Source organism: Alternaria hordeiaustralica (genome assembly GCF_023758085.1).
Source record: "Alternaria hordeiaustralica strain BMP 2776 chromosome Unknown scaffold_39, whole genome shotgun sequence".
Taxonomy (NCBI): Eukaryota; Fungi; Ascomycota; class Dothideomycetes; order Pleosporales; family Pleosporaceae; genus Alternaria; species Alternaria hordeiaustralica.
The window spans coordinates 201820-223959 of NW_026056811.1; the positions used below are offsets into that span (position 1 = coordinate 201820).

The 22140-nt window shown below is 53.1% G+C and overlaps 9 protein-coding genes across 9 annotated transcripts; 4 read left to right on the forward strand and 5 right to left on the reverse strand.

The window, feature by feature from the left end:
• Nucleotides 1-108: 108 nt before the first annotated feature.
• J4E84_010337 (uncharacterized protein) lies at nt 109-1124 on the forward strand (the record flags this gene model as incomplete). Its single annotated transcript, XM_049392893.1, has 2 exons — nt 109-138; nt 186-1124. 2 exons carry the CDS (start codon nt 109-111, stop codon nt 1122-1124), a joined length of 969 nt encoding a protein of 322 aa, XP_049239451.1.
• A 4566-nt stretch (nt 1125-5690) lies between these two features.
• CEL1_2 (Esterase/lipase/thioesterase) lies at nt 5691-7115 on the forward strand (the record flags this gene model as incomplete). Its single annotated transcript, XM_049392894.1, has 2 exons — nt 5691-5988; nt 6043-7115. 2 exons carry the CDS (start codon nt 5691-5693, stop codon nt 7113-7115), a joined length of 1371 nt encoding a protein of 456 aa, XP_049239452.1.
• Nucleotides 7116-7328: 213 nt separating this feature from the next.
• On the reverse strand, nt 7329-7873 carry J4E84_010339 (uncharacterized protein; the record flags this gene model as incomplete). The annotated part of the gene is made up of 2 exons (XM_049392895.1): nt 7329-7748; nt 7805-7873. The coding sequence occupies 2 exons, from the start codon at nt 7871-7873 to the stop codon at nt 7329-7331; spliced, it is 489 nt and encodes a 162-aa protein (XP_049239453.1).
• A 1954-nt stretch (nt 7874-9827) lies between these two features.
• J4E84_010340 (uncharacterized protein) lies at nt 9828-10351 on the reverse strand (the record flags this gene model as incomplete). The annotated part of the gene is made up of 2 exons (XM_049392896.1): nt 9828-9915; nt 10086-10351. The coding sequence occupies 2 exons, from the start codon at nt 10349-10351 to the stop codon at nt 9828-9830; spliced, it is 354 nt and encodes a 117-aa protein (XP_049239454.1).
• Nucleotides 10352-10772: 421 nt separating this feature from the next.
• J4E84_010341 (uncharacterized protein) lies at nt 10773-12420 on the reverse strand (the record flags this gene model as incomplete). Its single annotated transcript, XM_049392897.1, has 2 exons — nt 10773-12162; nt 12212-12420. 2 exons carry the CDS (start codon nt 12418-12420, stop codon nt 10773-10775), a joined length of 1599 nt encoding a protein of 532 aa, XP_049239455.1.
• Nucleotides 12421-12865: 445 nt separating this feature from the next.
• J4E84_010342 (uncharacterized protein) lies at nt 12866-14112 on the reverse strand (the record flags this gene model as incomplete). Its single annotated transcript, XM_049392898.1, has 3 exons — nt 12866-13627; nt 13677-13777; nt 13824-14112. 3 exons carry the CDS (start codon nt 14110-14112, stop codon nt 12866-12868), a joined length of 1152 nt encoding a protein of 383 aa, XP_049239456.1.
• A 152-nt stretch (nt 14113-14264) lies between these two features.
• On the forward strand, nt 14265-15360 carry J4E84_010343 (uncharacterized protein; the record flags this gene model as incomplete). The annotated part of the gene is made up of 2 exons (XM_049392899.1): nt 14265-14271; nt 14336-15360. 2 exons carry the CDS (start codon nt 14265-14267, stop codon nt 15358-15360), a joined length of 1032 nt encoding a protein of 343 aa, XP_049239457.1.
• A 258-nt stretch (nt 15361-15618) lies between these two features.
• On the reverse strand, nt 15619-17429 carry J4E84_010344 (uncharacterized protein; the record flags this gene model as incomplete). Its single annotated transcript, XM_049392900.1, has 5 exons — nt 15619-16391; nt 16439-16579; nt 16637-16935; nt 17001-17306; nt 17362-17429. 5 exons carry the CDS (start codon nt 17427-17429, stop codon nt 15619-15621), a joined length of 1587 nt encoding a protein of 528 aa, XP_049239458.1.
• Nucleotides 17430-18123: 694 nt separating this feature from the next.
• J4E84_010345 (uncharacterized protein) lies at nt 18124-20783 on the forward strand (the record flags this gene model as incomplete). Its single annotated transcript, XM_049392901.1, has 6 exons — nt 18124-18177; nt 18226-18348; nt 18400-19470; nt 19530-19998; nt 20051-20386; nt 20452-20783. The coding sequence occupies 6 exons, from the start codon at nt 18124-18126 to the stop codon at nt 20781-20783; spliced, it is 2385 nt and encodes a 794-aa protein (XP_049239459.1).
• Nucleotides 20784-22140: the final 1357 nt, after the last annotated feature.

Genomic DNA, 22140 nt, shown 5'->3' on the forward strand with positions numbered 1-22140 from the left:
AAGGGGCGCTAAATCTCCCGGGCCTTCCGCCGTGCTTGCGCCTTGCAACAACGAACATCGTCACCCAAACTCTTTCACTCCCATCGTCATCTCCCTATAATAGCCACGATGAATATCCTCGATATCCCACGTCCCACGGTAAGTGAATCTAAACCTCAAAATGGACAGGACTGACCCGCGCGCAGACGTTCCTCCAGAAGATGTCTCTTCGGACGGGGGCCGAGATCATTACTTACCTCCAAGTGATAAACAAGGCGTCGGGAGTCTACGGCCTCCTTGCGCTTCTTACCGGCGCGAAGATCGATGGCTTCCAGCTGTCCATGTACCTCTACTCGACCGTCGCACTCCTCGCTACCACATTCCTGTACAAGCACATCCGGTTACAAAGTCCCTTTGAGTCGGTATTGCTGGCGCACCTGTATGCGCTCGACTCGGTCATCAACGCGTTATACACGGCCTTCTTCGGCATCGCGTGGTTCTACACGCTCGCCGCGCACCCAGACGAGAATGCCGGACTATCGCCGGGCATGAAGGACAACGCGGGTTTCACCAGCCCCAAGCACAACGTCACACAGGTCGATATTATCGCGGAGCCCACCGACGGCCTGAAATCTGGTCAGAACGCCGTAGCAGTCGGACAAGGCGGAGATGCTGGCGCGGGGCTAGGCAACGCCGTCTTCCAAAGCGGAAGCATTATGAGCATCTCGCTCATCTCTGGGTTTTGGGCTCTTCGTGTCTACTTCGTCTTTATTATGCTGGCTTTCGCGCGCCAGTGCCTCCGCCAACACATCGCCGCCAACGCCTCCTCCGCCGCATGGTACAACTCGAACAACATGCAGACGTCCGCAAACGATCTCGCCGAGAACCCTTTCGCAGAAGGCAAAGAAGAGGGAAGCGGCTGGAAGGGGCAGCTCGGACGCGTCATGCTCAGCGGTGCGCCCAAGTACTGGCTCGGTGCCGATGCCGGCGAGGGCGAGGACTGGATGCGCAACCTGGGTGGCAAATTCAAGAAGACCGCACAACTAGACCAGCCTGTTGGTTTCAACGAGCGCGAGCGGAGGCGGAGAGCTGGAACTGGTCCGCCAGTACCTCAGCTTAAGCTGAACCCTGAGCTGCCCAAGTAGACCACTTCCGAGGCGCATTCTTGGCCGACCAGGCTCCGTGGACGAGGGGAGGGGATGATTTATGACAGAGCCAGAAGTTGTAATGACATGACCTAGGGTTGCGCATTCTCGAACTAAAAGCGCACGTGTACCATATACCTCTATCATTTTGGCGTACATTAGACGGGTGGCATCGCACGATAGCGAAGCACGTCAGATCTACCACTATTTTTCGCGTAGCATAGCGTTCACTATTCGCAAATTAATCTCTTCACCACAAGGAAGAACAACAATAACATTCTCTCGCCCGACGTGCTCCTAAGCTCTGACTCATCTGGCACCAAATCTTACGCGTTCCAAGATTGTAAGGCAGGCGTGGCGGCGCAGTCAGGGCGCTTAGCAGCGTCCACCGGGTCACCCCACCACACACGTTGCACCTAGCCCCACTTCGGTTAGCCCAAGCACATCAGGTGAATGACGGCTGTCTCACCTACACCGCCGGATACGTCTGCTGGACCCTGACAACGGCAAAGTGGTAGGCATGTGCCTGGACTCGAGGTGCCATGTGCGTTGCGTGCCACTGTCAGGCCCCGTTAGAAACCGCGGCTGGATGACATGTCGTGCATTGGCGGCCGGAGGCCAGGCGCATTGATAAGGGGATGCAGTGGCCGCGCGCGAGACGGCGTCGAGCTTGCAACGGCTATGTCGGTACCTTTCTTGATGTGTTGTTGACTAGTCCTTGTTATTAAATTATACGCTGGCACAGTTGACTTATAGCGTCTGTTGCCCCTTTGTGGTACTCTTATATTGGTCTCAGCCTCAGAATTTGAGAGCCTCAAAACGACCATACGCGTACTGAAGAGATAGATCAAGACGCAAGCATGAACATCTTTCGTCGATCTATGAGCTTCGGCTCCTCACACTCATCACGTCCTTCGACCATCGACTCGGCATCCGATACCGCAAGCTCTCGAACGAGCATAGACTCCACCTTTGAAGAGTACGAGATTACAGATTCCCTGGCTACAATCAAACCCTCACCACCGTTACCGACAGCTCCAGTACTTACTCTCCCACTCGAGCTGATCCAACAAGTCAACACCTATCTCGACACTGCCTCCGCAGCAGCCTTCTGTCTATCCGGACGCTACATCTACTACGCTCTTGGCACCGAAGTTCTGTCTCGCCATGTCAAAGGAAGCAAGAATCGTTTTGAGAAGCGAAAGATTATCGAGGCGGTAGTAGAGCGCGCATTTCCCGGTCATTGGTTCTGCGGCTGGTGTGACAAATTTCACGCTTGGGCTGCGGAAGACGGGCCAAAGAGCCAGCAATATTCGAGAAAGAGAAGAGATTGCGCCGACTACAACAGCTACTTGGACAGCGGAGATGGATACAAACTACGCTTCCATCACGTTCGACTTGCCATTAACCGCGCGTCACGGGGAGACGAACACGGCATTCCCCTATCTGCGTTTACCCATGAGAAGAAAGACATGGCACGCATCTCCAGAACACCCGTTCCGACCAAACTCACCGTGTCCGCCAGGATAGTCAACGGTCGATTTCTGTTGCATAGTTCTTATGCCATTGTTCTGCCCGCCTTTACGACGCGTAATCGGAACCTTTTAAAGACGCTCTGGCCTCTCCTTCCACATATTGTCACCGGCCACCGCGATACACCAAACGGCCACACAGGTATCATGGCTGCCATCGACAACGTCATCCGCCGAGGTTGGAAGTACCAATTCACGCAGAATTGCTCCACTTGTGCGACCGATTGGAGCGTGACCAGCCAAGACTTCTCGCATGCTACAGGCGGACAGGTCAGGTTGGTGGTGCAGAGTTGGCGGGATCTGGGGACGGGAAGGACGCCGTTCGAGACGGGGTGGAGAGCGCATGGCGTGGGAAGCTGTGCTGAGGGTAGTGGGGCCAACACTTGTCTCGTGAGACTTACCAGCCGACCTGCGGGATCTGTCAGACGTGCATTTGAGGCTGCGGAGGTGGAAGATGGGTCGAAAGAGGCTACTCACCCTGGGGTTGTGGCGGCTAGCAGCGCACCCAAGTCGCGCATCTATCGGTCCTTCATGAGGAGGAATACTTCTGAAGAAGGACCCGATGAGATCAGACGGTCCAGTGCAAGACCCAGGTATTGGCGGACGAGAGAAGAGAACGAAGCAGTGGCTCGGAAGTATGCTGAAGACACACGAGATCATGCGAGAGATGTTGCTGAAGAGTTGATCCGGTTAGATGCTCGTCATGGGCATGGAATTTTCTAGACGTTCTTCTGGGTTTCCAGGCCTATTTAGCATTCTTTGAGTACCAGCAGCCGCTTTTCATTGCAAGGATGGTACTGAGTACAAGGCGTGGGTTTAGATATAGACATTTCGGAGTTGGGCAATATACCACATACCAGGCGATATGCCTACACCATAAAAGATCTTGCTTAGATGGACTGAACAGAAAGAGGCTCGTAAAGAAGGAAAATAGTTCAAGTGATTACTTCCATATGTCTCGACCTCGGAAGGTGCGGGGGATACGCTAGCCTTCTTGAGGTCTAGGCCTTTGGACCCTTCCAAGCTGGAGGTTCCTGCCGACTTTGGGGGCTGTCCAACCTCCAAACAACATCGCAACCTATCTCCTTACTTACTAGATAGATACTTCTCACTTGCAATACACGTCGGAATACGGTACGTAGGTGACAACATACGAAAGGCTCAAGTCTTTCAGCTTCCAGAATACTATGAAGACTACCGAGGTATGCGACCAATCTATGCTTCCGGGGCTACGTATCTCACTCTCGGTTTCAAGCAGAGTGATGCAGATTCGGTACCAGCAAAGCATGTCCACTGAACTGCGCGTTTCGTGTCCCTGGGCCGTGTTGTGAGGTCACGCTGTCACGATGATTGCGGCTCAATGTGTTATACCCGGTCGCAGTATATGACAGCGCACCTGATTCGCTAAGCCCTGGAAAACGGCCGCCCACCTGGATTACAACCCCCAAGGACCTGTGATCGTCGAGTACTGGTGCAGAGTTCATATCGAGTGGCCGGAACGTATATTGCACGTTGCTGGATGATTAGGCTGAACCTCGGACCTCATGCACAACAAACCATCCTGGGAGACAGCATCTGCGTCTTTGCGGTGCAGCGCTACTTGGAGACTTGCCATAACCCACGATCCAAACGACGCGTTGATGGTCTTCTGTCACAAGCTTTGCTTGCCAACGGCCTAGCAGGCGGACAAATTCATGGCGAACCTTGGGATGTTCCGGTCTTGGCGAGCGGGCACCCCTGGACCTCAATCTATTCTGCACTAGCAGTTCGACCGAGAAATCCGGTCGAAGCCACTCTGCTAAGGCTCAGGGCAACTTGATTAAGCTCTGAAATTCATAGCCAATTGTGGACGAGGATCTCGTCCCGTCTGCTCCGGAAGCTTCGTTTTGCTTACAGGGTTCGGCGCTTCGACTCGGTACCTGCATTCCACCACGAAAGGGCACCTGGTGAAACTGCCTCAATGCTTCTCATGCATTCCAACACGGGGAAACATACTGGCTGAACAGTCTCTGTCGATACCATTCGTACACCGACATGTCAAGCAGCGCCAGTCATGGCTGTTTACTACAACAATGAGACTCGAGCAACAGAAGGAGGGGCACAATGCAACTTACCTGACTGTATCCTTGTGCCGCTTCTAGCGAAGTACGTATCTCAGTCTTCTTTCTTCTTATTGGATTTCACGCCCAAACCGTTACCCGGGAAAAGATCTGAGCCTCATGACCTCTGCTACAGATTAAGTGTGCCCCCCAGTCCGGAAAATCTTTCTAGAAAAGTCTCTCGTATATGCCCATGGATCATGGGAAAAGCAATCTATTCCTCCCGGGTTTTGAGCTCACCGGGTGGAATTGCACAGAATAACGCGACATGATCCTGAGCTGTACCCAAGGTACAGCACACATTGGAGTATACATCGTCGCGTATCTTTTTACTGTGAAAGCCAGCATGATGTATTCTCCTGGGTGGTGTGTGCACATGCGGTCACTCGTGACCCAGCCACAATACTGTATGCAAATATCAAGAACACAGCTACGAGTGCTGATCCACAGCTTTGCCTTCTCACATACGAGGCTGACCCATCACTGTCGAATGAGACGAAAGGCTAAGACTTGGCCACCAGTGAAGCCGACGGTTGATAGTACGTCTCCATATGCTTCTCCATTCGTCACTCCCTACACTATCTCTTTAAGGCAAAGATCCCGGGCGTGGTGGCGCACAGATCTCCGCAATACCCCAGACTACCCCACGATGCGGCGCAACAGGGCATGCCTCATCTATAGTTCATTACTCTGGCACTCCTAGCGTCCTTTTGCGCTCCCGATGTTCCGTTCCTCTCACAACATTGGTGAGAACAGCATAGAGGGACGTCAAGGGTGTAGATCTCCTGCACCTTGCAATAATTTACAGTCATATGGGTACTTCTGCAGAGTACTTTGATTAGTAGCCATGAGCTCAAGAATGTTGTATAAGAAGGTCAGCCCATCGCTCCAATACTTTCGACATCCAACAACATATCTTCACTCAAGAAGCCAAAATGTACAGGACACTCGCCCTCACCTCGCTCTCGCTCTTCGGAGCCGCCCGCGCTCAGCAGGCTGGCACATCGACAGCAGAGACACACCCCAAGTTGACATGGCAGACTTGCACTGGTACCGGTGGAAACAGCTGCACCACCAAGCAGGGTTCCATTACGCTCGATGCCAACTGGCGCTGGTCTCATGTCACCAATGGATACACCAACTGCTACGACGGCAACTCTTGGAACACGACCGCTTGCCCTGACGGCAGCACTTGCACCAAGAACTGCGCTATCGACGGTGCTGACTACTCTGGTACGTTAACATGTCCACGACACAACATGTGAAGCCCTTAGCTAACGATCTTAGGCACCTACGGTATCAAGACCAGCAGCAACTCTTTGAGCCTCCAGTTCGTCACCAAGGGTTCTTACGCTGCAAACATTGGTTCTCGCACCTACCTCATGGAGAGCGACACAAAGTACCAGATGTTCAACCTCATCGGCAAGGAGTTCACCTTCGATGTCGATGTCTCCAAGCTACCCTGCGGTCTGAACGGTGCTCTCTACTTCGTCGAGATGGCCGCCGACGGTGGCATCAACAAGGGCAACAACAAGGCCGGTGCCAAGTACGGAACCGGATACTGCGACTCGCAGTGCCCCCACGACATCAAGTTCATCAACGGTGTAGCCAACGTTGAGGGCTGGAACCCGTCCGACGCCGACCCCAACGCCGGCTCCGGCAAGATCGGTGCCTGCTGCCCCGAGATGGACATCTGGGAGGCCAACTCCATCTCCACTGCCTACACTCCCCATCCCTGCAAGGGCACTGGTCTCCAGGAGTGCACTGACGAGGTCAGCTGCGGTGACGGCGACAACCGCTACGGCGGACTCTGCGACAAAGACGGCTGTGACTTCAACAGCTACCGCATGGGTGTCAAGGACTTCTACGGCCCCGGCATGACTCTCGACACCACCAAGAAGATGACCGTCGTCACCCAGTTCATCGGCTCTGGCTCCAGCCTCTCTGAGATCAAGCGCTTCTACGTCCAGGGCGGAACCGTCTTCAAGAACTCCGACTCCGCTATTGAGGGCGTCCCTGGCAACTCCATCACCGAGTCCTTCTGTGAAGCGCAGAAGACCACTTTCGCCGACACAAACTCCTTCAAGACCCTCGGTGGCCTCAACGGCATGGGTGCCTCGCTTGCTCGCGGACACGTCCTCGTCATGTCCCTCTGGGATGACCATGCGGTCAACATGCTCTGGCTCGACTCTACCTACCCTACCGATGCTAGCCCTGACAAGCTTGGTGCCGCCCGTGGTACCTGCGCTACCGACTCTGGCAAGCCTGAGGATGTTGAGGCTAACTCCCCCGGCGCTACTGTTGTCTTCTCCAACATCAAGTTCGGACCCATTGGCTCTACTTTCGCCCAGCCCGCATAAGCGCTCGATGGGGTTGTTGGATAAGATGCTGGAAAGGAATTGGAGCTCGGTACTGTAAGAGCTCGTGGAATCCTTCCGGCTGTCCTCTCGCTTGGCTTCGCAATTGTATATACTTGTGGTGGATCTAGAAGTGTGCATATAGAGACAAATTGACTGCATTCATTACAAAGAACGCATCTACTGTGGTGTTCATGTGTACACTTTGATGACTTCCTAATCTTCGCTCGCCAAAGCCTTCACTCGCTTTTTGTAGCCCTCAAAGCTCTTGTTGCAATCTTTGATCTTGTCATGTAAGCGTTTGACCTCGCGGGTGCTGTTAAGCAACCAACGCCGAAGCCTCGCATTGTCTGCTCTCAGTCTAGTAACCTCGTCGTTGACTGGAGTGATCTGGAACTTCATATCTTCGATGCCTTCTCTCAGACTCTCTTTATCTCGTCGCAGTATATGCATCTCCTCGTCCATCGCCTTGAGCGTAGCAGCATGGTCGGCACCCTGCTGCTCCACTGCCTTCCGAAGTTGGGTGACGGCTTGATCATGAGTATGGGTGCGCTCAGCAAGCTCGTTCCGGAGGTGGTCGTTGTCGTGTTGAAGCCGCTCGTAGCCCTGAGCGAAGGCATTCAGACTGGCAAGATCCTACGTTCCTAAGTTAGCATGACAAATCCATACGCGTATGGACACTCGGTACGTACAGGTATAAAGCGGCTCTGCGCACTTTCGTCGCGCGAATCGTGCATTGCCTCTTCGCGTTTGAGTGCCATGTTGTTGATGATGACTGATTGAGGATTTCGGCGGTATCATCCAGTGACAAGAAGAGATTGGTGGACTGAGACTCACCAGGTAGTGTTGTTGATGAAATGTTATTGAGCCGAATAAGATGACGAAGAGGCAGACGCTCACATGAGCGGTGAAAGTGAGGACATCCCTGAATTTCCGCGCACCTTTGCAGCTCACACCAGTAGAAAATGATGCAGTCAGCACTATGATGTGTGACGATAGAAGCAACGAGTCGATGGCCAATGACTAGTTACTCTACAGTCTAGGGATACCAATTTGAGTACCGACCCCTCGTAAGCATTCTGTACTGATTCTCCACATCGCGCCCTTGTTTCCATTGTTCCCGCTCCCGTCCGACTAACGCAGACAAACCCATATTCGTCGCCTGATATGTCTCGGAGAACAATGGAAAGTCGTTGCATGCAACAATCTCGATACATCCTTGAGCACCAATAACAGCATGCTTTTTCGACCTCAACACCCTGTTCACTCGAATGTTGCCCGAGATGCTGTCTTCGGTGTAATGTCGCTCGTTCTGTTCAAATTTCGGGTGAAGCATGGGTAGCGTGACGGTGACGTCGAGATTGGGACGAGCACTTAGTTGTGTGAGAAGAGAGTCGAGGGTAGAGCGCTCGTTGACCACGACCCAGAACTGCGGCTCATTATGATCGAGCCACAAGTCCAGCTTCTTGAGGGCTTCGAAACGACTCAGAATGAAGCCCAAATGTTCCCAAAGACGTGCTGGCTGCGTTGCTGGACCTATGTCTGAGGTTGTATGATCGTTGCCTGAAAGTCGCTGCGCTGAATGGAAGAAAGCTAACGGAAGCTTGAGCGTGATACTCAGGCGACTGACATTCGATACTGGCATCTTCACTAATTCAGAAGGGACTGGCATGGTTACCTCCGAAGCTCTTGCCCAATAATCGATGAGTTTCAGGTCGGAGACATGAATAGTCGAAGTACGAGCAAGGAGATCGTACACTTCATTACGACTAGTGGTGTGAGCGCTTGACACCAAGTCTCCCAATGTACTTACACGCTCGGCCAGATGTTCAGAAGATCGGGAATTTCCGTACATTCAGTCAACAAGAAGTGTGACAACGAGGTGTGTTCCTCGCACGACCAATGAAGACCCCAGGTTGACTGTAGACGACGGGCGTACACAGGCGTGGGCACGCGAAATTGCCAAGTCTCATCGGTATATTCAATGTCGTAACTCGATGTGTCGCCACGGAAAGGGGCACCGCCCTGAATACAGGCCGATGCAAGAAGCGTGCCATTACGGAGGCGTACGTGGACGTCGTTAGGCAGCAGGTATGAGTAGATCTGAAGCCGGAGTTCTGTAGGTAGGCGTAACAGTGCGCTTTGGCTTTGCGGCATTCTGGCGGAAAGATCAGAGTATTGAGTCTGGCGTGATGGAGGACGGTAGTGATGGCTTGTAGGCGCGAAGATTGTGACGTGCCCTCCTGTGAGCTGCGGCACAGTGATAGCTAACCTGAAGCAGCTAGTGTTGGCCTGGGGGAAGGAAGGAGCGCTTTTCTCAATCCCCAACTAAGATACGTTCTCGAAAGTACAGCCTCAGGTATTGGCCGAAGTGAGAATGCTTCATGTACGCAGACCTCAACAGCCTCTGAGATTCGACAAACATCGTCTACCACCCACACACAGCCACAGGTTGCGCAAGATCGTCAGCATCACACAACATGCCCGCGGACATACCATTCACAAACATCCATAACAAAAAAATACAATTGCCTACCCTCGGCTACTCAGCCATCATCGCATAGTCTATCGAGCGTCTAGCCCATCCAGATCCAAGCTCACAAAAGAAAAAGGTGTCGCATCCTCGTCCCCACTAGCATATATACAGTTTCCGTGGTGTTGCTGTAAGACTTCCACCCCATGTCTAGGGTCTTGTTGACTTGCTGAAGGTGTCGTTTACTCCTTCTTGACGGTGTCTGGGTCTGCGAGGATACCCTCGGCTTCGAGTCTTCGTCGCGCCTCCTCTAGGGCCCAGGTTTGGATGCTGGTAGACTGTTAGCTTCTGTACAATTGATCCGTCGCCGCTGTGCCCTTTCTGTCGCTCCATCCGTGCTCAATTCCATTGTCCTCTTGTGACTCCCCCGCCTGATCCACCTCTCTACCCATCCCGCACCATGCCCGTCCATCTACCCCCAGCACGAAATTTGCACATACCTAGTATCCGGCTTGAAAGCGTAGGCCACAACGCCAAACGCACACGCTCCTCCAAAGCCCCAGTACATGGCGTTCTCCCACCCCTCCTTCTCATACTGCTCGCCGGGCTTGACGCCAAAGAGCCATCCGGATGGGGGATCGTAGCTGGGTCCGTGACCTGAGCGCTTCGTTTGTGACTGTGAGAAGGCTCGGCGGGGAGCTGCTGTGCGAGCTGAAGCGGTGAGGGCGGTGCGCGAGGCGCTGGTCGCGGCGCGGACGGAATTCATGGTGGTCTGCAGGCGAGCGGATCGAGGGCTGAGGTAGGTGTAGAGTGGTTTGGTAGGTCCCGGCGTAGGGGCAGCGGGTTGTGATGGGGGCTGATAGGTGCTGGTTGTCTTGATGTCAAGGTGAGGTTCCGCGTTCCCTGCGATTGCTTGGCGTGGCGGCGGCTAGTGGCGCCGGAGCGAAGGAGCAACGAGACGTCGAAGTGCTCACAGGGATTGTTGTCGAAAGTCAAATTGCAAAAAAACAGATCATGTTTCATAGGGAGACTACAGAGTTACTGTAATGTAGAAGTGTAACATTTCTCTCAAAATGATGACTATGTAGTGTACCATCAGTACCTAAGTAACTGATCTGTGGTATAAGAGCCCGTAACGCCGATGCTATGCAGATAAACCAGATGAGCGCTGAACAATCAAAGAATGCCTAGGCATAAGCCAGTGTGCGCTTCTCCTCCTCGGGATCTTCCATCTCATCATCCGGCTGATGGAAAGACATCCTTGCCATGCTCTGAGACGCCTCATCGACCTGTTTCTCCGTTCTACCCGCATCAACAGCCTCCTTCTGCCGTTGCTCGTCGTCTGCAGCTTCCTTCTCCCTGCGCTTCTTCTCCACTGCCTCAAGCTCTGCCAGCCTTGCAGCGGTCCTCTCGGCCTCTTCCTTCTCGCGCTTCTCGCGATCCGCCTTCTCAAGTGCTTCGAACTCGTCGTCAATCTCGCCCTCATCAAGAGGCTGGTCGGTCTCATTGATGATATTCGTGATTTCCTCCGTGGTCGCCATTTGTTCGTTGACGGCATCGACAACACCCTGAACACCCTCTGCACCGCCAACCTTCTCATTGAGACCTTTGAGGGCCGCTGCACCAGCTCGCATGGCCTCCACGATCTCGACCTGATCAGCGGCTTGTTGTAGATCGGTGTAGACTTGCTCGAGCTGGAGGGCGACATCCGAACGTTGAGCGAGAGCGTTTTCGGCAAGCTTCTTGGAGCGCAGAGCAGCTTTGGCGCGGACCATCTGCTTCGCGACTACGGCTTCCCGTGCGGCTGCATCGGCCAGAGCAATCTTCTCCATCAATGGCGGTATCTGCGCGTTGATATTCGCTAGTGTGTCGCGAAGATTGGCAATAGCGGCGTCTTCTTCTGTGACAGGCAGGGGGACAGCCTCATGTTCTGGCTTGAACTTGATCGTCTGATCATTGTGAGATATCGCTTGCTTGTCTCGGGCAAGAAATACGAGGAGTATATCGAGGTCGTTCGTCGTAAGTAGTGCAGTCGGATTTAGTATAGTCGCGAAACGTTTCAAGAAGTCTGTCTTCGATAGTACCCGGTCAGCCGTGGATACGTGCTCCTTCATCTTCTTGAGTATCTCATCCGCAGCAACTTCGACGTTCTTGACGACGACGAAGTTCCCCACCTCCATCTTGGCCGGCGCGCGCACCTGCCCCAGGACCCCAACCTGCCGCAAGCTCCACTGAAGCACCTGCCATGGCGAGGGTATCCACGATGTCTTGTATATGCTTTCTTTTGATGACATGAAGTCCTTCAGAGGTACCATCTCCTTCTTCTGCACTGCCTCATGGAATACGGCCGGTAGACAGGTGGGCTTGCCATACTGCGGATGTTGTAGGGCTCGCGCGAGCTCCTCGGCAGCTCGTATGTTCAGAAGGTCGTGGGTGGTGCCCTGCCTCGGGATGACGCCCGCCCGCGAGGCGTCGACGAGAGCTTTCGTCCATGCGGCGATGTTGGCATGGTAGCCTTCGGGGTTTATCTCGAGCTGCTGCCGAAAGTCTGCATAGAGCGATGCAAGGCGATGCTGGCTGTGCTAGTCAGCAATGCAGGGTGACGCCGACATGTGGGTGGTCTTACTTCTTGAAGGCATCTTCATGTTGCAGGACGAAATCTAGCAGTTCACTCATGTCGCGCTCTGGCTCGGGTACCCACTGCGCCCTGTTGTGCTGGGAACGGAAGAGCGAGCGCTTCCGCTTATGACGACTAAGCGTGGGGTCGCTGCTAAAGATGGAGACGTGGGGGCCGCCGCTGGGGACCAGGTCGCGCGAGGGCTTGCGTTTAAGCATGTGCGCAGTCAAAAACAGCCAAGGGAGCAATACGATGACATTAGACGGAATCGATTAGGGTCTAGTGCAGGGCTAGATTCTATACAATAGTCGACTATCGAGCCGTGCGGGCGCGTGCATGTTTGCTCACGCGACGCGTTGTTTCAAGATCCAAACTTGGACTAAGTGCCTGGCCTTCCTTCACGGTGGTTGCGCGCAACTCCTCGGCTCAAGCCATTCCCTGTATATTAAGCAGTGCTCCCATTCCCAACCTTGCAAGATCCCTACAAGTTTGCAAATCGCCATGACGTTTAGATCGTCACTCTATGTAGATAGGATGCTGTAGCCATACAGTCCCTGTCGTGAAAGCCCACAAAATGCTGACATCGCTACTATAGCGTCAGAGAGAGCATGCTGAACAGGCGTGCGGTCGTTGCGCTGCCTAAGGGTCCAGTGCGTCCTTACTTCACTTCCTAACTACATTGATGCCCGAGTCCTTCTTCTCCATGAATTGTCGCATCTCCTCAAGATCGTCCATGTCGTCGTCACTATCTTGATCCTTGGACTTTGTAGGTGGTTTCGCGGCAGGCGGTGCTTGGGGAGGGTTCTGTGGTGGTGGGTCGCGCATCTCTTTGGTCTCGTCCTCCCATGCCTTCCTCTCTTCTTCGTCAAGCTCGTCCCGCCTGTCCAGCCACCTCTCCTGTACATCGCGAGCGTCCATAGTCGCCCCGTTCTCGCGCATGGCCATTTGCCACACTGTGTCATTTGCGCCCTCTATTCCACCCATCGCGAAGCCACCTGCACGATCGATAGCCCGCAGTAGCGTCATCATGCTCTTTTTATCCTCAACCGCCAGTGTCTCGAAGCCTACCAGCGCAAAGTCCTCGACGAGTTCTACGATAGCTCTGTTCAGCGCGGAGAACTTTGAGGTCGGTTCGTTGTCGTCCGGATCCACGTCCTCGTTTGCGCCGGCTATGGTGGGGCCCGGAATGCCGGACGTCTGTTCGCGGTTGAGGTGCGGCAGTAGGTATTGTAGATCCTGGACTTCGGTGTAGTAGTCGAGATTGAAGGGAAGATTGGGGTAGTTGCGGAGGTTATCGATCTTGGTGAGAACATTCAGGTGAGGCAGGTCCATCTGCAGCATGCTGCGCAGGGCGAGCAGGAGGGAGGAAACGTAGAGCGACGGTCGCGAGAGGATGATCGAGTCAGTCAGGTGTACGACGACGAGCTGGTTCATGTTAGCCTCCAGTTGCAAGCCATGGGCGGTGGGCGAATACTCGATACCCAAGTTTTTGTAGGCGGAAGAAGATATTGCGCAGCGATCCGTGGTGTGTGAAGAGCTCGACCTGGCCGGGGCAGTCGAAGAGGACGTAGTCATCTGAGCCTGTTAGTATACTTCGAGGACGTAGAGTGTTGTCGCAAACCTCCTAGTTCCTTCAGGCTCTCTTCTAACCAGTCGAAGTTGTGTTCTAGTTCCTCGAGTGCAAATAAGATTCCTCCATTTGGGCCCAGAGTCTCCTGCTCCATGATCTCATCGATCGTGACCAGGTCTCGGACGTCTACGGCGGGCGTGTACGAGGTGTGATCGTTGGCGGGGTCCAGATTGACGACGGAGCACTTGCGCTCGATGGCGCCCATGAACTGCTGCATGCCATCGCAGTACGTCGACTTGCCTGAGCCCGGCGGGCCTATGACGAGTTGGGCAAAGGGCATCGTGGTTGGTGTAAGCGTGACGAGGGAGTTGCTGGGGAACTTTTGGAGGGGCGTTAGCGCAGATCCCAAATGTTTGGCTTGCGGACTCCCGCGTCTTCGAGCTTCGATCCAGCACGCAGCTTCCACCACGAGCAGCAATACATACCGCCAACATGTCAAGTAAGTTGCCCTTAGCTCTTCATAGCGAGTCTATAGCGACACAGACTCAGACTGACCCAGCCAGGCCAATTCGAGCTTGCGCAAAACCCGACGGAGCCCATCTCGTCGGTCAAGTTCGCGACCAACAACCCAACACGCCTGCTCGTCTCCTCCTGGGACCGCCATGTCTACCTCTACGATACGCATGCTGAGCCCGGCGGCAAGCTGCTCCAGAAATTCGAACACCGCGCGCCCGTGCTAGATGTCTGCTTTGGGCGCGACGACAACGAGGCCTTTTCCTGCGGGCTCGACTGGGAGGTACGGAGAATCGACCTCGAGACGGGCGCGCAGACCATCATGTCTACACACTCCCAGGGTGTTCGCAATGTTCTCTACTCCGCCCCGCACAACCTCCTAATCTCCTCGTCATGGGACTCGACACTGCACCTCCACGACCTGTCGCAACCCGGCGACTTCTCTGCCATCCGCCTGCCATCCAAACCCTTCTCCCTCTCCGCCTCGCCCACCAAGCTAGTCGTCGCCATGGCCAGCCGCGCAGTCAATATCTACGAGCTGGACAAGCTGGCAGAAGCTGCCAAGACAGGCGGCGGTGAGGAAGTGGGAGTGGAGCCGTGGCAGCAGCGGGAGAGCTCCATGAAGTACATGACACGCGCCGTGTCTTGCATGCCAAACGACGCAGGATACTCTAGCTCGAGCATCGAGGGACGTGTAGCAGTCGAGTGGTTCGACCCATCTGAAGAGTCGCAGTCGCGCAAGTACGCGTTCAAATGCCACCGACAAAATGTTGATGGCCAGGACATCGTCTACCCAGTTCACGCGCTCGCATACCACCCAGTTCACGGCACTTTCGCGACAGGAGGTGGAGACGGCATAGTCGCTCTGTGGGATGCAGTAGCAAAGAGGAGGATAAGACAGTACCAGAAGTTCCCTGCTAGCGTCCAGACCATCGATTTCTCCAACGACGGCAAATTCGTAGCCATTGGAGTCAGCCCAGGCTTCGAGGACGGAGTCGACGATGTACCTGACGGTGTGACAAAGGTCTTCATCAGGGAGTTGAGTGCTACCGAGGCGTCAGGGAAGAAAAAATAGGCACGATGATGTATGTTCACGGCTGTATGGGATTGCAAGATAAATATACCAGTTGATCAATCGAGCTTTAGATGGCGAAAAGCCTTCCACCACCGATCCCAAGTCTTCAAGTCAACTGAGGTTGGTCTCCAAAATGTGATGCCTGTGCTTCAGCTCAATTAACACGTGTAAAGGACCCTTAATCGCTCCTGCACACAGATGCCAAGCCCGCCGCTACTGCACACCTGCCGCGTCGCCCCGGGGCCTATGTCACCGACTCTAATCGCTCTCCAACCTGCATTGATCGATGCGAAGCGCTTGGCAGATCTCGTCCCTCATACCCTTCCTGATGACACTTCGCTTATTCTCCTCCCAATTCCAGAGTTCAGCTCGATGGACAATTAGCACTTTCAGAACATTCCTCGTATGCTCGATCAAATGGAGCATGCCCGAAGCGAAGTCTCTTACGGAATCATCTTCGCTGAGCTCAGGTCTGTCTATGACAACATACACTTCCTCTGTCTGAAGATCGATGATCTTGAGTAACGCTTCCGAGAGATGCTCGGTCTTTTCTTCTGAATCACCCTCCCAGGCAATATGCGACTGGATGTCGTACCAGTCCTGGCCTTTTCGGACCACTGCCGGGTTCTTCTCTAATAGCTGGAAAATCAACCGCGCTAGTACATTCTGCAATGTGCTTGATCTGGTGCAGATCTCAAAGGCAACTGGTCGGGGTTGAAATAGCCGGTCAAGCACGATGTCCACAGCCACTGGAGATAGCCAGGACAGTGCCACTTCACCGACACCTTCTTCATTGCAGCCCGAGAGCATGAGAAGACAGGACGAACTCTCTTGCCAGGCGCGCGCCTTTCTTTCGGCCATCAAATCTGATTTGCATAGTTTTGAGCGATGTCTGTCGTCATCGAAGCTGGATGCTAGCGCCGTGCGATACTGCTTCAGCGAGGCCACGGCATCCTGTGTTCGATAATTCCCAATGTTCAGCGCATCGCGTAACGAAACAACCCTGGTTCTGTCTTCACGCTCGTAACTATCTGTTGACTCTTAGTATATCGGCACGCATTATCCATGATATACGTACCTTTGAGCTCGTTCGCGAGTTCATCTACCCGCTGCGCTAGGAGGACGTCGCATCTTATCCGGATACGCCGGAAGTTGTCTCTCATGTTTTGCTCTAGGACCTCAAAACCAAGTGGACTTCCAAAGTTGATCACTTGTCGTCCTGTCCAGTCGTTAGTGAGAAGGACTCAACCCTGGGATCCACAATGGCGCCATGTACCCCAAGTCGACCCAAGAAAGTAAGTTGTCGCTGCTCGCGCAAGCATGATGATGTCCTTGTAGGCATCAACAAGCATCAAGCCTAGTTTTGGCTCAGGGTAGATCTTCCGGTATACCTCCAGGTCTGGAAGACGATCAGATATCTGTTCCATTGCGGACACGATGGCTTCTTCGTTCTTGATCTTCAGTTTCACAGTCTTGCGCGGGTTAGCCACACTCCGATACGGCTTTCGTGGTTGTGCCCTACCGAGAAAAGCAACGCGAGTGTTGAGCCCGCTATTCCGCCGTATTGAGCGTCGGCTGTTTTGACAATGTCTAGGATTCCAGAGTAGGCATTTAGAAACCTATCGAACTGCATGACGAACCTCTCCGTCTTTGACCAGGCTTTTCGGACACCGTCAGATCGTCTCTGGGCCAGGGTAGTATGCGCTGCCCCAAGGTCTTCAGCGTGTTTGTGGACGTAGTTGGACAACACATCGAGTGGCATAGCATTTAGCGACTGCAGCAGATCAATCTCTTTCTTCGGATCTGTCAAAGTGACATCATGGTTTTCCGGCACGGAATTGAGAATGCTTCTCAGCTCTGCTTTGACTCCAAGCCCAGTCCGCTTGAGTTTGCTACTCAGGTAACTGTTGTGTTCCGCAACGAACTGCGATAATGGCAAATGCTTCCTATTGCAGTCAGTCGAGCTCATAACATCCACAGACTTTCCTTCAGGGTACGCACATCCACTCGGAATTTGGAAACCATTGCGACACTGGTTTTAGTTCCTTTTCATCTTGCCTGATGTCCATCGTTGAGTTTGCAACTGAGATGCGCCGGCTTTCGGGGGAGTTCACTGCAAGGAAGCGATGGAGCAGGGTATGCAAAGCTCCTTTCTGTTGCTACTACCGCACAGCTGACACTTGCATAGGTTACAACGCAGGTTACCCATCCACAGAATTCAAAAATGCAGGGTTGCGACCAGCTTTAGAATTTCAATACGCGATGCATATCTGGAGGCTGGGGGTGTACGAATCAGAAGTCAGGTTTTGCGCTTTGTCGCACTCAGCCTTGTGCGTGGCGCCTTCCAAGAAATGCTCGTGTATAGGCTGACACATGTAAGATGACTGCAGCGACAACCCCGCGCCAGCCGCTCAAAGAAACCCTGGGAATTTAAGGCCGAAAGATCAGGAACGCTCCGTTAGACCAATCGACGAGGTACTTGTGCCCAATAATTGAACAATACAGCCCATCCTTTCGAGTCCCGTCGGATGTACACAACCCTGCATCTGTTGGGTAATCTCGAATTACCAATCATGGCCCCCAATGTCGTGACCACTTCCGGTCAATATCTTTGGGGGCCTCGCGGTTGCCGACGGAAGGTGTCGCATCATGTAGGTAGGCGCGTAGCTGGCGTTCGCCAAAGATACACAAAAGGGCCCTCGCTACAAGCTTGCTCGCATCGCGTGTGAGCCCGATCGCAACTCCTCTCATCCCTTTCACAAAATGTCGCAGCAGCCTGTGATCGACGAGGCTACCGTTGGGGCAGACGAAGGCCTTGTATGATACATGACGCTCGTGCTTCTGCAGGTTCTAATGGATACCTAGGATACGGCGAAGACCCTGGAAACAACTCAGGTCCAAGACCAGTACATCAAGCTCCTTCTGAAGAAGATAGCCTTGCTTGAAGAACGCCTTTCGGCAAATAACGACGATGATCGAGCGTCACAGGTACGCATATGAATCTCATGCTTTCAAGTCTTTGTGTTGACCGCAGCGTAGAAGAATGACGGCAAATCCGAGGCACCTGTTGAAAAGAACGATACCGAGGAAGAAGAGGAACCCCGATACGTCATCATTGTAAACAAGTGGGATCCTGACACTGGCGACTACAAAGATGACGAGATCACGAAAAGTAACGAGAAGAAGGAGATAGGACCCAAACCTGAGAGTCGCAGAGCATTTACCTTTCGCAAGTCCACCATGTTTCGGCCTCGTTATAACATTGTCGAAACAGTCCTATCAGTGGCCCAGATCGAAGCCGAGCCATTGCAGAGGCTGATTGGCAAAATAACGTCAAAGCTCGGAGCAGACGAATTAGTCAAAAGCATCAGCTCTCCTTTTGATAATCTGGTCTGGATGTGGGCAGAAGCCGAAGATGAAGCGAAGAAGTTTGTGGAGAGCGAGACGCCCGAGGAAAAGCAAGCCCGTGTCGACCTCCGCGAGCTTATGCGGATCATCTCCACATCTTCAGGTATCCAACATCTCGACCAGTACTTCAAAGAAAGAAGCCTCTTCGATAATGAGAGTAGCATCTCGCACGCAGCTCTGTGGACGCTGTTCCCTCCAGGTACCCTGATCGTCTCACACCCCTGCCTGGGTGAGCCTCAGATCTTTACCGTCGATTCCTGTGATTCTTTCATTCTACGAGAAGATCACACCTTCGATCTGACATGCTTCAGCTTCGACTGGACTGGCACAGAGTTTACCAGGGTACCGTTCGAGATAAAGATTAGCCACTGGGGTTCCAATCGGAAGAGCATCGCTGAATTACCGTTCTATCCGCTCAAATATTACACTAGCCCAGATGAACAAGACATTTCATCGGATGACGCAATCGCTCGCCTCAAGGAACGACTTGTGGCTCGGGGAGAGAAGTTTGTCAAGCTCTGTAATCCGGGCAAAGGCAAACAAATGTTTACATACTCCGGTGATGCGTACTTTCACACGGGACGTAGCTTCGTTGGGAACAATGATGATGAGGGCAGGCGCCTTCGACACGATGATGATACTACATCTACCGACACCGGGGATGGACGGATCAGCGAGGCTCGATACGTGCAGAGGAAGAAGGTAAGTCATTGCGTACTTCTAACTAGATTGGGTCGCATTGTTGTCTAACTTGACTCTAGATTGAGGGCACCACGATGGTCGATTTCACCTCTTTCTTCGAATACTTACCCGCGAACACTCCAATTCTCGGAGATCTTCCCCAGTTCCGTGGCCAACTGGAGAATCTATCACCCGAGAAACGCGCCAACAAGATATACAGAGACATGTACAAGACTCACTGGGATCGACACCCCTCTGGCAAACCCATATCGTCAGAGCAACTCATGCATTGTCCTCCAAGGGTCCTCGGATACGCGCTGAAGCAGAAGAAGTGGGCGCAGCTGCTGGTAGAAAAACTCAAACCTCCTAACGATGCTGATGCAAGTGTCTTCCGCGACAAGTTGCAGCTCGACTCGGACTCTAAAGACCTGGTTAGATGGTCCGTGCAAGCACATGAACACGGGAAGGACGTCGACGCCAAGGGCGAATCCAAGAGCTTGCAAGACTTTGCGCCGGACAAGGGTAAGGGTCTCGTCATCATGCTCTACGGTAAGAGGAACCTTTCGCCCGATAGTGATCCACGGCCACTAATCAAGTACAGGCCATCCCGGCGTCGGAAAAACTCTAACCGCAGAGAGTGTAGCTCTTATGGCCGGCAAGCCTCTACTTTCCGTTGGGGTATCTGACATCGGGATTGAAGGCGACAAAGTCGAAGCCAACTTGCAAAAGATATTCGACCTTGCAGGAAAATGGGAGGCCGTACTCCTCTTCGATGAGGCGGACGTCTTTCTCGAAGCGCGCGGTCGCGGGGAAAATGATCTGAGGCGTAATGCCATGGTCTCGGTACTCTTGCGCGTGCTAGAGTATTATGACGGCATACTGATCCTCACCACCAACCGCATGAGATCTTTTGACATCGCTGTCCAGAGTCGCATTCGTAAGTCCATCGACCGACACCTGCTCATTCAACGTTTATTCCTCTTACTAATACACCTGCCCTAGACATTGCGATCAAATACGAAGAACTCATGCAATCGCAACAAATTGCCATTTTTGAATCCTTCCTCGTGCAACTCCAAGGCAAGAAACTCGTTCATAATTTCGATGACCTTATGCGATGGGTCGAGAAAGACAGTCGCAAACTCGGATTCAATGGCCGACAGATCAGAAATGTGGTGTCGACAGCTATGGGGATTGCTTTGGTGGATAAGGAGAATGGTGGGAAGCTGAAAAGGGAACATCTCATGCGCGTTGCCGAGCAGACGAAGCAGTTCAAGACTGATTTGATCGCTGAGGAGGAGATGTATAAGAGGTTGCAGAAGGGGATTTCTTGAGGGAATGTCGCATTGAAGGTTTTAGTGCCTACTAGTTGCCCTCCTCCTTGGGCCGTACTCAAATGCGTGTTCAGTGATGGCAAGCTCGATGAACTTTCAGAACGATCAGTTCAGCTCAAGTTAGTCATCTGTAACAATGCTGAACCATTCATTCCTCCATGTATCAAGACTATCGCCACTATAATGGTAAGCCCGTTGAGCTACAGTCTTAGAACATCCACCAGTCGGTTCGAAAAACACGATGAAAGTCGGCGAGGCGTGATGTATCCACGGGCTAAGCCGCTGCTTTTCAGTGCTTAGTAATGCCCAGTGTGTATTTTGAACCTTCTGGCGAATGATCTCAGCCTGTCTTTGCCATGTAGAGAGAAGCTTGTCAGTATGCCGCTGAAGTGTGCCTAGGAAATGTCCCACACGGATACCATCATCCTGGGTTACTCTAGAAATTAAACGCAAACGATTATTATGCAAATGAGGCATGTATATGCCAAGTGTCTTGCAGGCAGGCTCCGTCAGGAACATGTCAGCTATTAGTTCTGCGAAGCGGCCGCCTGGTAGCGATCCTCGAAGTAGGCAAGGCTGGTTAGTACCTGCCTTCAAGGAAATCTCACATCGTCCGAGATTTAGCTCCATGCGGCTACCAAACAGTTCCAGGACGTGAGGATTCATCTGGATCTGGCTGAGGTCTAGCCATAGTGGTACTTTGGCCACAGGCGTAGACGCTCCGGTCATCCAACCAAACCGTTCATAAGATCTTCGGATGGTCAGGTAAGCGTCTTCGGATAGCGAGTTGGCTTGAGTAATTCTGGCTGGGTAGCAGACTAGCGCATGCTCGTGTTGAGCTCTTTGCGAATCATCCGTGGTCTGATTCTCGACAATAGCAATCTCATCTTCCGACGGTTGCATCCACGACGGATATGTGGCCATATCGATAGGTTCGCCATGTTCAACTGGAGGACATGGAAAGTGAGAGCGGTACTGAGTTGAAAGGATATGTTCGATTGTACACCGCCAAAGACGATTGACGTCCCATGCGGTATGTTGAACCTGAGCCGTCGCTTGCCGGAGAATAAGTTCCAAGAGCTCGGGTATGAGGAGGAGGCGATGGGTAGGGGTGAGTGGACTTATTGGTGCTGAAGCTTCAAGGTCCTTTGTTGCTGTAGGCTTTGCCGCTATAGCTTTCATTGCTACTGTGTGCTGCGGAACAGAACGAGATGTAAAGACAGCTACGCGCGCGTCGATAGCCCGAAGCGTCTGGCTCCGCCATTGCTCCACACTGGCTTCAAGATGTTCCTCCGGGCGCTGAGGGGGCAGTGGCCATGGGATGCGAGGAGGTTCTCGGCCCATACGTTCCTCATCA